Here is a 16030-nt window from a genome sequence, read left to right on the forward strand (position 1 = left end):
GCAAGAGTTTTCCTGTTTGTGCAGATGGTTTTGTATTACTAGGTATTTGCCAGACCGCTCACTGTTCCCTACTCCCAGGTTTCTATCCACTTATTCAACTAGTGTCTTGATAATTACTATTAATATTCCAGAGCTGGATGAATTAACTTGTTTTTTGAACAGATGAATTCAACCCTTTTTTCCTGCTTTCAATATAGTTTAAACTGACTGTTCATTGCCTGACTATTTGTTGTTCAAAATTATCATACAAACATTTTATGTAGACAAACAGGCTAGCCAGAGCTAAGTATTTACTAGAGCTGTTAGGAAATGCATTTTCTGTTTTCTGGGAAATTCCAACATTCCGAATCCTTCATCCGCCATTGTGAAATGGAACAAATTTGTTAAAATTTGTTCAGGAAAATCCAATAAATATTTCAGATCAATAGAAACATTTTGTTCCAACTTTTTAAAAATGTGACCTTTTAAAAAAGCAGAAAACGACTGTTATGGAGTCATTCTAAAAGAAAAAAATTGAAATGCTCTATTACAAAAAGCTTGAAACTGAACATTGCACCTTGAGGGAGGACACAGCATTTCCCCACAACATTTGGAATTTAATGCAATGACATTCTCCAACAGAAGAATGTTCCATGGGAAAAAAGCTATACAGTTCCAATATTCACAAGTAACAAGAAGTAGTCCTGTGGCACCTTACTGACTAACAGATTTATTGGAGCCTAACTTTCCATGGGCAAAGACCCACTTTGTCAGATGTGTGGTTCTGTGGCTGTTCACATTATTCACAAGGAGTGAAAACCGATCGTACTCAAGAAAATACCTCTATGGAGCCAGTATTTCATCTATACTATTGTTTCTACTACCTATCCGGAAGAGTAAATCTTTTATAAAGAGGAGGGTTTGAGTAAGTAATTTGTGCTATCAATTTTCCAAAACACATTTGCATGACTAAGACCGACAGACAGACACACACACACTACAGACATCTTTGCAAATGTCTGAGAAACACTGAAGTACAATTGCTGTTATTAGATAGCCTGTTAGTGGCTCAGTTTTGGTAGCACTCACGCAAGCTTTAATGCTATTATCATTAGGGATGTAAAATCCTGTTTCATCAGTTAATTGGTTAAATGTTAAGTTTAATTGGTTAACCACTTAAACAGGGGTGGACGGCAGTGAAGGGGGGGCTGCTCTGACCAGGCTGGGGCCACCAGATTTGCAAACTACTCCGAGTAGGCCGGGCCAGGTTAAGCATAACCAGTAAGCATCATTCTCTAAGGTGATTCACATATCTAATTACCAGCCTTATAAATGTCAGTATCTGTTAACAGTTGTAACATATTTCTATCCTAAGCTTCAGGACTGCCAGAAATCATATTGTTCCATGCCAAAACTTTTCCCTACAGACTTAAGTAGGTGTTCTGACAATAATCTCCATTAAATCTGCTTTCCCAGATAAGGACAGTTATATCACTGACACCTATAAAATAGCACTCTTACTGTTTCCACACTCTCAGAAGCACTGCAGAGCCCAAAACAACTACAGGATGCTATAGTTTAGGAGGGTAAATTACAAATAAAGACTCACATTTGGACTTTAGAGGCTATGAAGATGCTTGTTTTTACTGCAAAAATTATTTGGAAAAAAAATCCCAACCATTTCCCCAAGCATGTGTGATGAACCATTTCACTACATAGTTCCAAGGTACTATTTAAGTCTACATTATTTGTATATTTGCATGTATTACAGAACATAAATAAAGGCAAGCAGCTAAAAGAACAGACTTGTTAAAAAAAAAGTAACAGTGATATTGTCAATACAAAACATTAAAACCATCATGAGTTAGGATACTCAAACATTTTTATTTTTAAGACTGACTTAAAAATAAAGCTTTTTAAAATGTATTTTTAAAAAGTTTGCCATGTGCTTTTTACTCATTTAAGGGGAAGCTTCCTACAACCAAAAGGGTGAAAACATTTCAGGGCTACTCAGCTGTTTCTTAACAGGAGAAACTACCATTCTATCCTCTCTGATTTTCTGCTGGATCATCACCCTTGGTTTCTCTCCTGACTCATTTCCTTCCCTATCTCACCCACCTATGTCTCCTGCCTCTATATTTTCCCTCCTTTTCCCCTTTATATTTCACTTTTCTTCCTCTGTATCCTCATTAGTCTCCTCCTGAACGGTTTCATTTTCCCCATCTCTTTTAGTCTTCTCCTACCTCTCGTGTTCCTCTGAACCACCTTCGCCTCCCTCTTGCATCGCACATTCTCTTCTCTGGACCCTATAGTACAAGGGTCCCCAGTGCAGTGCCCACAGGCGTCATGGTGCCCACCAGGGTATTTGTGTGCCCACTCCGGTGTTTTAAAACAGTGGTCTCCAAAGTGGGTTGTGCGAGACTATCGGAGGGCGCGCATGCTGCCGCGCAACAGCTGAGGGGGGAGATGCTCGTTTGCAAGACATCCAAGGAAGCACATGTGCGGCGTGGCTTCCTCGGATGTCTTGCAAACCAGCGTCTCCCCTCTCAGCTGTTGCACGGTGGCACGCACTCCCTCCAATCATCTCGTGCACCCCGCCTGGCAACAGCTGAGAGGGGAAGGTGCCAGGTTCGCAAGACATCCGAGGGAGCACATGCATGGCATGTTCAAATGCCCGTGCAACAACTGAGAGGGAAGACACCCAGCGTGCCATGAGGTCGCAGCCTGGGGCTTTAAATTTTAAAACAGCATGGCCCAGCTCCAGTCCCGGCACGTGGTCTGGGGTCACGGAGGCACCTGGGGCCAGGCCCGATCACAGACTAAAACTGGAAGGCAGAAGGTGGGGGTGCAGGAAAAATAAGGGGAAGGCGGGGGAGAGGAACGGGCTTGTGCTGAGGGGAGGGGACAGGTCAAGAGAAGAAAGGGGAAGGCACCAAGGGACAGCGTGGAGGAGAGACAAATTCCAGGGAGCCAAGTGGAGACAATGAGAAAAATGGCAGGAGGGGAGGTGTCAGTGGGAGGGGGACAGGGTGATGCTGGGAGAGGAGAGAGTAAGGGCATTGGAGGCTAAAGGGGGGATGGTGAGGTGCTGGGAGAAGGCTTGAAAGAAGGGGTGGGCATGAGGAAGGTGGGAATGGAGCAAATAACATATGACAGCACAGGAGCATGAGGGGAATGAAGGCAGAGGTTGGTGAGGTGGTGGGTATTAGGGAAACAGAGGGCAAAGGGGGCAGGGGCAGTGAGGGAAGGGGGAGGCACCAGGATGGTGCAGGGGTAAGGGAAGGCACAGGTGCCAGGAGATTCTAGGGGTGAAGCAGAAGGGCAGACACCTCCAGGGGAGGGACCAGCATCAGAGGAGAGAGGCAGGGCAGGTTTGTAGAGGGAGGTGTTAGGAGAGGGGATGAAGAGGGGTAGCTCACATGATCAGAGTGGGGCTACTGGAGGAGTGGACACAGGGGGGAGAGAAGGGCTGGTGGAGGGGGGCAGGTCTCAGGAGGGCTGAGGGCAATGAGAAGGGCAAGATTCAGGACAGCAGAGGAGGGTGAGAGATTGGGGGGCAGCAGGCACCAAAGGAGCTGATAGAGCAAGGGGAGGAGACATGGCAGCAGATAGTGGGACATGGTGGGGATGGGAAGTGTGAGATTTAAAGGTGCCATGATTTTTTTTCGGGGAGAGTGCTTTTTTGCTCAACATTTGGACATCCCCCTTTTTATTGATGCAGAATTGTGTTATGTAATATTGAATGTTGTTTTTCGTATTATTTAATGTACAAATACAACATAAGCCTTGAAAAATTTTTGGCGTTCGCCACTCTTCTGAAAATACCAGTGTGCTATTGGCCACAAAAAGGATGGGAACCACTGCTATAGTAGATGGACACTCATCTCTGCTGCTATGGAGGTATCTATCCCATCAGTAAATTAGACTAGCTAACTTTTGAGTTCAGTCTTAACAGCTCACTTTCTCAAAATATTTAGCCACACCCAGACCAGAACACCTTTCCTGTTTCATCCAACACAACTGGCAAAATCCATGCATCAGACACAATTGTACATTTTTCATTAGTTTACAGATGAAGACTAAAATATGTATTCTATATAGTTTGGGCACACACTTACTACAGACATATATGAATGTTCCTCCCCTTTAGACTCATTGTACAAAAAGAAAAAAAAACAATTTGCATTTGAATTATTGCCTGAACTCAGACATTAAAGATATGATGTGAAAAAGCCTGCAGAGATTTAAATAGTGCACTTCCAGGATTAAAGTATAAGCAGTATATAGACTTTTTCGTAATCTTGCAATAGATTTAAACATCCGATGAATTTAAATAACCTTTTTTGTATGAATGCATCCCAAGTTGAGGCAGTTTCTACTGAAATTTATAGATCCAAGTAAACTAATATCAATACTTTACCAACAAAGCAATCTGCCAGACGGCATGGGGATATTGACTATGATTTTTTTCCTTTAGTCCATTGTCCTTCCCTCTAAGAATTTACAATCTAATACAAGTGACATCTGAAGGGTAGGGAGAAAAATACAGAGTATGTATAATTTATTTTATTTGTTATCACTATTGCTAAATTCAAATGTTCAAAAATCATGAGTGTCCTAACAGCAATAACATTTAAAAATACAATACAGTTGAAATATTTTTAATTGACTTTTGTTTGAGCGCGTAAGTTGCACTAGCTCCATCCACATTTTCAAGCTTTTCTCGGCAACCAAGCGGGCTAGAAACTTAATTTAAATGAAGGCTGATGTTCTCAGGAAATCTCTTCATCCCAGAACCTCTGGCTTTAAGACACATACCACGTACTAGGAGTCTTGTGATGCCAATCATGAGAGTTGACAATGATGTCAGGCGGTGCCCCACTCCGGTCAGACAGCTGGGATGCTCTGTTGTAGGTTGAGGGGTGCCATTCCAGGCTGGCACTGGCAACCCCATGCAGCACAGTAAGCGGCAGGCAGCCAGGTGGAGCAGGCTAGTTAAAGGAGGCCAGATGGGGGTACGCTGAAGGAGGCACATGCACTCCCAGACGGGCTCCTAGTGTGTCCGTGCCTGTCCTGCTGACCCCTTTCTCGCTGGATGCTGGGTAGCATACGTGCAGTCCCCAGTATGCTTGGCTGCCAGCAATCCCGGGAAGAAGCCAGGGAATGGAGCGGCAGGCCAGGGGAGTTCTCAAACCACCACTGGCATTTGCCTGCAGCAGTGTCCCCACAATGCCAGCCCCCAGCTCCCTTGGCAGGGACAGCAGAATAGGGACCTGTCCACCAGCCATATAAGGTAAACCAACCCTCATCCCCTGCACACACAAAATCCCTTGCCCTGACTCTTCCCATACACACTCACCTAGCCAGCTTCCCTGACTGCACCCCTCACACCCTTAGATCCCTGCCATAAGCCTCTACACCCCTCTCCCACATTCCCTGCCCTGAGTCCTGCACCCTCCACACCCTCAGCCTCCTTTCCCTGAGCTTCCACCCATGCCTCCAGCCTTCTGCTCTGAGCCTCCGCCCATGCCCAGCACCCTGCCTTTAGCGCCCCACCCCACAATTACATTTCTTACAGGAACCATTGTATCATAACCCTCCCCAGACCCTCTGCCCAGGCCTCCCTTCAAGGGGGGAGGGGGAAGAAGAGGTCCGATATAACAGTACCCAAGGTTATTTACACACACACACACACACACACACACACACACACACACACACACACACACACACACACACACACACACCTCATTTACTCTTCAGCTTCTCCTCAAGTTGCCAAATATTACCGTATTAATTTTTTGCACATCTACCCACCTTCAAGAAAGGGTATAAATACGTTATTACTCTTGAAGATGTGACAGCACTAGCTAAGACACTATCGTCACTCCCACACCCCCATGCACAATTCAGGGATGACATTCTGAGTATTTTTCCTCAGGAAAATGCAGCAGTTTTTGCACTCTGCCTTTTTGGGGAAGACAAATCTGCAGAACCAAGGAGACACAGATAAAGAAGATCTACATTCTCTCTCCCACAAGTGTGGCAAAAGGCAGGACCTTTTCTGGCAGAAAGTCAGTCTTAGAAGAAACTCCCCCTCCCTCTTCACACATCAAAAAAGCACATCACATCTGCAGCCTTCATGACCTCTGGGATTGATACTTCGGTATTTTCAATATTGTAGCCTCCAGCTATGCCACTAAAACCACAAGTCAAACAAATGCTTTGCTTACTGAAAATACACAGTTGATTTTAATCTCGCTGGAACACAGTAGTCCAGAGTCTGATTTTCCATTACATTCAAAATGTGTCAGACTTTTTTGGGGGGGAGGGGGAGGGGTGTCTTCAGTTACTTCTAATGGGACACTTCTCCCAAAGTGTTCTCTCATCCAGTTCTGGCATTCTTGTATTGTTCAGCCTTCATATTTTAGGGAAAAAAAGTCCATTTACAGAAGGCACTGATGTAGCAAGACTGTCAATTGTCTTAAGATCTTCTCTTTAAAGATCTGTTGTCATGTGTTATTTGCAGTTCTTGATATTTCCCCCCACCCCCTTACATCCTGTAAAGAGCTTATTGCTGCTAAAATAATCCTTTATGGAACCTGTTGAGCTTTAACAGAACAACTCTTTGCCAAGTCTAGTCATCATTTTGTTTGGACCCCTTTACAACCTGTAATTCCATAATGCCTTAGTCAGATCTATCTGCTACAGAATTGAGAAAAGGAACAGGCAAGATGTTCTCAGAATTAGCTCTCAATAACGAATTATGGCTTCACGTTACTTTCCTGATCCATCCTGGATGCACTCAAATCTTTCTTTCTTTTTTAGATAAATCTATTCAGAAAGCAAGGATGTTTCGCTCATCACTTTTTCTTGAATTTTAAGAATATATTTCAAAGCAGCAAAGTTGCTGTGCAAAGACTACAAGTAGACATTTACACAGTGGTTCTCTACCTTTTAGTACTGCCATCTTAAAACTTGGTGATTTCTCAGAACCTAATTTTTGTATTTGATACTAGATTCAAGGACACAAGAATGAACAGTTCTGTGACTTTAAATATTGATAGCTTAATTATATACATAGATCTAACCGGGGTTTTAAAACTATAATTTGATTGTATGGATTTTTGGCATGTTCAGTCCCCATATGATTTGAGTGAAAAGAATGAGCTGCTTTCAAAATGCATAGCCATGCAATGTTGAATCAATGTTTGCTAGTTTCCAAGTTTAAACAATATATATAGTTAGTTTTCACAAAAATCACTGCTTAAAACTCAACTCCAGAGCAAGTGGAAGAGGCATTTTCATTGCTTGATCAAAGGAGAATACAGAGAAGTCATTAACAGAAAGCCAAAATTCCTGGTTTGTTGGATTTGAAAACTTGGTCTTCGGAATGTGATTACCTGACAAGTCTAAGATTTTTGTGTCTGAAACACCTAAGGTTGGAATGGAGTTAACCATTACTGTGATCAGATTTCAAATCCAATTGGTATTTGGAGATTCATTTTCCACTCCAAGCAAGTATTCACCAAAATGGGACCACAATCCAGAAAAATTAGTTAATATTTTCTCTTAATAGAATTCTGATCACTCTAAAAAAATAAGTCTGATATCTCTAAGTCTGGGAATATCTCTGAAACTCACTTTTCTAATCAGCATCTACAAAGCCAAAGGTTTTTTTAAAATCAATCCTTTGATTTTTCTCTTTCGTATCTAGCATATTGGCATTTCTAATTTGAAATGCTAGGTTCTGTGCATTGTATTTGCCACGTACGTTCATCCTGTATGCTAAATTCGATGAAGACGCGCCCTTTACAAACTGTTTACCCAAGAGAAAAATCCTTGTTTCATCAAGCAATTTAAAGATGCGTTGTAACACTTTCCCATAGGATAACCATCCTGACTTTACTGTGATAGTAAGTGCAGTCAGAACACATCTTAACACATTGTACTAAAATAATGTATTCACTGCCCAGGATTTTACAATATTATTTTACACTAATGTTGAAGGCCTCATATTTCAGGGTTCAACTTCAATGCCAAAGCTTGGTGAAAAATCATTTAGTTTCCCATCTCTGCACAGCCACCTTCACCCTCTGCAAATCTGAGGATTAGGAGTGGCTCCTTTCTGGTTGTTTAGGTTGGGGTTTCTTAGCAAAATAAAAGTACTTCAACTATTGCACTTGCTTTCATAAATTTCAGAAAACACAGAAGTGGAACTAGGTTAATTATGTCTGTGGTTGAGCAAACAAAGCAAAAATATTAACTTTTTTTCCCCCCATCAACTGTTCTTGGGTATTTTCTGCAAAGTCATCACTCCATCGATGGATGCTGTTAATTGACTAAATTGTTTTTTCAGTGTCATGCCTGCTTGTGCCCCAATTGTACTTCTATAGGTCTATTGCCACTGGAAAGAGACAGGTCCTGTCCAACGGATGTGCTTGTTTGCCTTTTGCAATTCTCATGACCACATAAGATGCCTCTAAGAAGCTACTTCATTAGATACAACTTTTTTGTCCGTTTTTAATTTAATCGAGTTTCTGAAGGAAAAAAGCACAACTTATGTTCATGAATTCCAGGTGTTAATTTCTCAAGTGTCTCTGTAGCTTCCTTAGCCTCATACTTTCAGTTACTAACACTTCAAAATAAACTACACATTGTGGTTGTTCCGGGTAATATTGAAACATGAATATCTAGACGTAACATAACTATTGTTGTGTAATCTACTTTCCTTCCTCTTCTGTTTAACTTGATTAAATCACCTTCTTTGCCCCAAGGTGTGTTACATGTAGGCCTAGCACTTGGTAAATATCATTCTATCGTCTAGACGAGACACAACTGTCTCTACTTCAGTCTCCTTGCTTATCTGCTACCGCTGTGAGCCTCTCTCGATATATTTACACATATCGCAGCAACAAACACCCCCGTCCAAGAACACAGTGGGGCTAGCACAGAGAATCCAGTTTTGGTTGAACGCAGCGCTGGAGGTTTTATACCTTTAATTAAATATCCATCTCAATTCCAGGAGACTCAGGTCAATCCTGAAAGTTTGGCAACCCTACCTGGCGGGGTGCATGGTACTGTGCTAAAAACAGCCATGTAGACATAATGGATTGGGCTGGGAGGTTCATTGCTACAGATAGTGATTAAGGCTTAGAAACATAGGGAGGAGGATGGGCATCAGGGACTGAGCTCCAGCTAAGTTTACCAACCCTCCTGATTTCAACAAGAGTCTCCTGAAATTGGGCTCCAACTCCTGGAGGAGGCTACTGAAGCGAATCCAGGAGATTTTAGGCTACTAATCTCCGGAGGTGCAGCTGGGCTAAGGCAGGCTTCCTGGCTCCCTATGCTGCTCCTGGAAGCAACAAGGACATCCCTGTGGCCCTTGGAGGGAGGGACAGAGGGTCTCCACACACTGTACCTGCCCTCAGAGATGATTCCAAAGCTCCAATTGGCTGGGGATTGCCAACAATGGAAACTGCAAGGGTGACTGCTGAAGGGAAGGGCAACATGAAGAGCCCTCCCCACCCCCCTCCCCGACAGGGGCTGCAGGTATGTCCCGATCACTTCAAGGAGCAGTTTGGGGCCATAGCCCTGCTGCGCCACTGACCAGGAGCCCCATGAAGATAAGTCCCACGTGGCCGGAGCCTGCACCTCAACCGCGCTTCAGCCAGATGAAAGTGAATGAGGGTGGGGAGAACAAGCCACAGAGGGAGGGGGATGGAGTAAGCCAGGCAGGGCCTCAGAAGGGGCAGGACAGGGAGCTGGGCAAGCCTCTGGGTTTGTGCAATTAGATAGTTGGCAACCCTAGCCCAAGCCACAACTTTGAAGCACCGTCAAACACTTGTGGCTCCTCTTCACTGCTCCCCTAGAGAGCCACAGAATTACGTTGATATCTACTGCTATCACTAATCATTAGGCCACACACACACTCTCCTGCTCTACTTTTTGGCTGTCAAGTTGGGACATTAACAGCAACTACATATCTAAATTAGTGCATGTGTGTGTGTGGGCAATTCCTTTTACATCTGCTTTTTCACAGAGTAATTCTGCTTCTTGAAGAAGATAACAAGTCTGTATGCAGGACTGGATGATAGTCTTGTGCGAATTGCAAATGAATATATAGAAGAGAAACTGCTGTAATCTCTAACGTAATACAGGTTGAACCTCTCTAGTCCGGCAACATCCGTGGTCTGGCATGCTTTTGGTTAGCCAGAGATTTGTTCACTCATCATAGGTGTGCTCAAGTTTCCTGTGGTCCCATAAAGTGCATGTACCGTTACCAGTCATGGTGCTCAGGGTTCTGTACTGTTAGAAGATATTTAGGGGTAAACTTGAGCTAAGAGCCCAGTAAGCAGTGGAAGCGTTGGTAATGCTGCTAAACCAGTGTTTCTCAACCAGTGATACGAGTACCCTTAGAGATACTCAAGAAGAGTCTGGGGGGTATGTCAGGGTACGTCAACACAACTGAAATTTGGAGAAAACTGAATTTTTGTTTTAAGTTTTACAGCGCTTTATTATTTTTGTACTTTTTAAACCCAAAAATTTCATCGCCCGCCCGGCTACGATTAAGTTGTTTATACAATGGTAGGAAAAAATTGTGTGTGTCTGGAAAACTGTAGGTACTGGGGCTACTTATAATTATTATTACGGCCGGTCCCCGACTTACGAATGGGTTACATACCAAACACCTGGTCGTAACTCGATTTGTTCATAAGTTGGGAATACATGCTTTTTAATACGACTGTGCTGTTCGTAAGTGTGGATAGTGTGGTTGCAAGTCAGGGACTGGCTGTAATAGGCTTAATGGGACATTGGTCGTAAGTGCAAACGGTCATAAGTAGACGTGTTCGTAACTTGGGGACCGGCTGTATTTTGGGGGGGGGAGGGTGTATTTTATTAAAAAAAGTTGAGAAACACTGTGCTAGACAATATTGACCTCCCATGGTTTGGCAAATTCTCTGGTTCAGCACCAGTCAGGTTCCAAGAGTGCGGGATTAGAAAGGTTCAACGTACAGACTGTCTGTGGAATGCTGCTGAGAGAGGGTATTGCGGTTCTAGATTTTAACCACTGTGGCTTCTTTATTCTACTGCCATTAAAAAGCTAGTGCATCTAGCTGTACTTGGCTCCAATATTACATCTTTTCTTTTTGGTCTGATTAGGACAGAGAACATCTGTTGGTTCTCCAGGAAGCCAAGGGCAGGCACAGATGGGGTTGCTCTCGTTAGCATTTTCTCCAAGCATTTGCCCAGTTCCTTCCTGTATTTTATGTTCTGACAACATCACATTTCTGCCTTTTCCTGTGAGTACTGCCAGCACTTGTTGCATAGTTTGGATTCCCATTCTGCACTGCCTGAGAAGTGTATTGTATTAACCTAGCCGTGCCCATAAAAAGAAAGGCATCAGAGGACAGGCAGTAAATAAATATAATAGAAGGTGTGGCAGGGCAAAGGTGCTTTGGAGTCCTATCAGGCCTACACACAGATGGGATCCTAACATTGCTCGTATCAGCAAGAAATATAACCTCCCATTCACTGGCTACGGTATTCAACACTTCACATGTGAGACCTACCTTTCCCATGCACTCTATCTGCACACCCAGGATCAGCGCCTATACAAAATCAAGTGTCCAGTGAAAACCCATCACAAAGTACACAAGAAAACTCATGGGAACAAAATACTCAAGAGAAAAAAAAGCATGATTGCAAACCCATGAGAGCCTCCATCCACCACTGCTAAAATACATAATCCTATAGCAAACGAACAAGTAGGGAAGGACAGACACAGATGGGTGGGTGCACGCATGAGAGAGAGACAGACAGACAGAATTAGCAATGTTCAAGTGCATATGGCAGGCCCTAGGTTGCCAGAGATTGCTTTTCATCGCAAAAGTTAGGGGGCTATGCTTTCTAGACCGACAGTTTGGTTCTATCCTTTTCATCCCCCTGAATTTCCAAGTGACCCTGCTATGCAGCAAAGTGGCAATCACACAGATCTGTAGGCCTTAATAAAGATGCCAATTACCTTACACATTACAAAGACAGCCTCCCCACCTTTCGATATTCGTAGTAACTCCAGATTAGCCACTTATTGACTTACAATAAGCTATTTCCTCTTTCCTTGTCTCTTCTTTGCCCCTTGCTCCCACCTTCTATTCTAGTAGCTGATTTGTTCGATTATAATCGGTTTACTTTCTTCATTGTATTCCTTTGTTATATATGGTCATGCCAATTCACTTTCAGAATATGATCTGAAGAAGTGGTTCTACCCCAGGAAAGCTCATCACCTAATAAACTATCTTGTTAGTCTTTAAAGTGCTACATAATTTTTTCCTTTTGTTTTTCACAGATTTAGATGGCTGTGGTTGTGTTACAATACAGTGACTCGTGGACTACAAAGTCATCTGCATTTTGCATCAGGATGTGATTTTTTTGCAGTTACATTTTCCAACGCCTATTCACTTTCCCCTACTTGTTTCCTTTTAAGAAGTCCCTAGTAAGGAATCTCAGATCTATCCCCTGTCTAATTCCATTGGCCTCAATGGGATTTTAGGAAGGGATAAATGTATGCCTTTATTCCTTTTGTTTAACTGGGACATCCGACTGGCTTGCTATTGTCTTGCTAGATTTGTTCAGACAATTATACACAGGCTAAGCTCTCAAGCCAATTCTGTCTCCAGATGTCCTGATACTGCTGGGTTAACAGTGTTTTTTGCTACTCAACCATTTGTTCCTCCACCTTTTTTCATAGCACAAACATGAATAGACATGCAAGTTCAGGTCAGTTAGTCTTTTCCAAAAACACCTTCTCTCTTCTCCTTCACCGTCCAGTTTTGGAGGAATGCCACATTTTCCATATTCAAGATCATTGAGGAGTCCCAGTTTTGGTGCACTCGGACATAATATCATTGTGCAGTGCATATCCTGGGTGTATTTCTACAGGTTAAAAGCATTCAGCATTTTCATAACTACCACATTTAAAGGCTATCTCCTGTTGAAAGATTTTTTGTTTTATTTTCTTTATTGTATTTGTAGAGCTGAACACAATTTTTTAAAATTTAGAAAAATAAAATTTTCCTTTTTGAATGGCTCTATAAAAAATATCTTCATATGAAAAACCTGGAAAAACAGCAGGTATGGTTATAAGCAAAAAAATAAATACAGAATATAGTTTTACCTTTGCTTCTACATGCTCATCCTCCTTACTGAGTTCCTCATTCTGCTTTTCCTCATTCGGCTTTTCTTCTACATTAGTATTAATTTCTACAGTTTCATTTTCACAAGGGAGCAGTGTATCCCTGCTTGGAGTCCTGCAGCTGTCAAAAGTTTGCTCTGTGCAGACAGTTATAGTATGCAATGAGTCTGTAGTAGTGCTTTCTCTTTCCCCATTTACTAAGTTACTGTTGACTGTAATATCTGTAGCTTGTGTGGCTGTATTGGTGCTATGATCTGATAGTTGATTGGCATTGCATTCCATCTGGCTTTGTGCTACTACTCCATTGACCGTGTGTTTCTGTACAACCTGAGTTTGATCTGTATTATTTCCCTGCTTTTGTAGTGGGTGTTGGGAGAGGAGTTTTGGCTGAGGTGATGCTGACACAAATCTTCCTTGAGCTTTAGCAGCCTTTAGAACAGAGGATTCTTTCTTCAAATCACTAGGACTTGAGGGACTAAAGGATAAGAAGAAAAAAAAGGGCAACATTAGAAAAGTGTTTGATTTTAGGAGGGCTTTTGTATTGAGCAACTTTAAACTTCAAATCTGTTTAATTTGCTAATATTAGAAACATCCAGTTCTGGAGAACGTGTCGAACATTGGCCTTCCAAGGTGTAATGTCATACTTAATCCAACAAGTCACAGAGACAACAGTATACATCTTTCTAGAAATTAAAATGCTGTCCGTTATCTGCTTGTTAAAAAAAATAACTTATATTACACTCCTCTCACTAGTAAAACACAAAGCATATCACAAAGGAGAGCAAGTATTATCATCTCTATTGTACTGCTAGAGCAAATGAGACAGAAGTGCAGTGAGTGACTCGCTCATTCGGCAGGCTAGCAGCAGAGCTGGGACCAGAAACCAGATCTCTCTCAAATCCTAGTGCAGTGCTCTGTCCCTAGACCACACTGTTCCCATGGCTACACTCAAGAGTGCAACTCTTAATTTTTCTCTTTTCCTTACTTTGCCAGAATATATTGAAGCTTTATATTCCTATCATAGTTCTATATGTTTAGCTCGATAGTCCAGTCCCAGGTAAGTCAACTTATTTATTGTCAGCTTTTCAGATCCTTGTCACTATCAAGAGGAAAGAAGGCTGCCTTTTTCATCATGCCTCATCAGTTCTCCAGGTCAATCCCAAACACTAGTCTGTGCCCTGAATTTGATCTTTCTGTGCTATTCTTTCAAGGTTACTACTCTAGGCTACTGTTAACATTAAGACACTCTATAAAAGCAAATTTGACTACTTTAGAGTGAAATCACTGGGATGAAAAGGAATACTTGTATGTTACTGTTTTACTTGCAATTCATTGTTAAGCAAAAAATGTTTTAATGAACTATCATTCCAGAACTATTTTGCATAAAAAGTGCTAAAGGATACAGTCCTCCTACTGCATTGTTCGCAACATGGGAAGACCACTAATTCCATCGCACAATTCATTTAGAAGGGTTAGAAACAGCAGGTTTACTATCATATAACTCCTCCTTAATATAAATATTACAACCACATTCTGGACTCAGCCGGTTTATTGGTGGCTTGAAGAATACACTTCGATTTTGGTTTTCTGCAGCATATAAACATATCTAAATCACACTGTAATTTGTTTTGTGAAAAGTATCCCCTTTTAAAAACTCAGTGAATTGTGTATTGTGTTACTGTCACTCATAAAAATAAGTAACTTCCTGCAGGTTCATTTTGTTTCTTTCATGCCATTTTTTTAACATTGCTGCATATAGTTAAGAATAACTTTAACTCTTCCTCACTTCTATTAAATTTGTGGTTGTGCACGCTAACAAAAACCTAATACTATAATTCACAATCACAAATTACAGTTCACAGCTGCACAATTTGGGTATAGAGAAACAAAGCATTTGCCGAGGCAGTTATTCTTCCTGCTTTAGAGCAGTACCACCCTCCCACCTGAGGTTATGAAAAAACATCTCTTTCCACAGCCCACAATATATCACAGAATTTTGCAGGCATGTTATGGAGGCTTTTTGTCAAAAGAGAATTAGCAAAGCTCTAGGAGTCCAGTTCAGACTAGTGTGTGGGACTGAATACTAGACAGACCAATTATCTCTTCATGTACGACAATCCCTGGGTTTGTAAAGAAAAGAACAAATGTTGTAAATAGGGAATAATAGGTCGTTAGCATAATATTAATAGTTCTCTTTGGTTGCAAAAAGTAGTACTGACTTCTCAAAACCATCCAGACATCCCCAAAAGACAGAACTAACATACCTCCCCATCTGAAGGTGATGGCTACCAAAGCATGCTACCTGTGTAATTACCAGCCAGGAGACCTTGATATTTGAGGGTGGTTAACAGGTTCCCTAGCTTTCCCCCCTCCCTCTCACCCAACTCTGCATCAAGGAGATGCACAAGGTCTCGTTTCTCTCTAGAAGATAAAACTTTGGAAGAAGCTGGGAGGGATGGAAGTCTTAAAGGCTACACTCTGATTTCTTTTATTTCCCTACTTAACCAAAAATGAAACAGTTCCGTTTGAAGGCTGGGTGAACATTCATCACATGATGTAACCAGAGTCAGTTAACCCACACTGTAACCTGCAGCTTCACTGCATTTTCTCTCTCTTGTTAAACAAGGCCTATAATAAATCACCAGATAACTGTTAAAGCTGATGCAAGAGTAAGAGAAGATTTTCTAAAGACACCATCCTGTTAAAAGAATGTTGAGAATACTACTTGGGGGAGAATGCTTAAAAGCAAAACAAAACAGAGACAGGGGAGGAAGAACTAAACTGAAAGTTCTTGTAAATCCTCCAACTCTACATTTCCTTTTTCCTACTAGCAGCTGTCATTGTAGTGTAGCAGAA

General features: G+C 42.0%; 1 protein-coding gene across 8 annotated transcripts in view; it reads right to left on the reverse strand.

The window, feature by feature from the left end:
• The window catches only part of FGD4 (FYVE, RhoGEF and PH domain containing 4), a 183259-nt gene that overhangs the window by 36677 nt on the left and 130552 nt on the right, over positions 1 to 16030 (reverse strand). For all 8 annotated transcript variants that reach the window (XM_006114387.4, XM_075940356.1, XM_075940334.1 and 5 more), the window contains exon 4: positions 13157 to 13649. In XM_006114387.4, coding sequence (XP_006114449.2) covers positions 13157 to 13649 — 493 coding nt within the window. The remainder of the gene's footprint in view (positions 1 to 13156; positions 13650 to 16030) is intronic.

Source organism: Pelodiscus sinensis, chromosome 1, assembly GCF_049634645.1.
Source record: "Pelodiscus sinensis isolate JC-2024 chromosome 1, ASM4963464v1, whole genome shotgun sequence".
Lineage (NCBI taxonomy): Eukaryota > Metazoa > Chordata > Testudines > Trionychidae > Pelodiscus > Pelodiscus sinensis.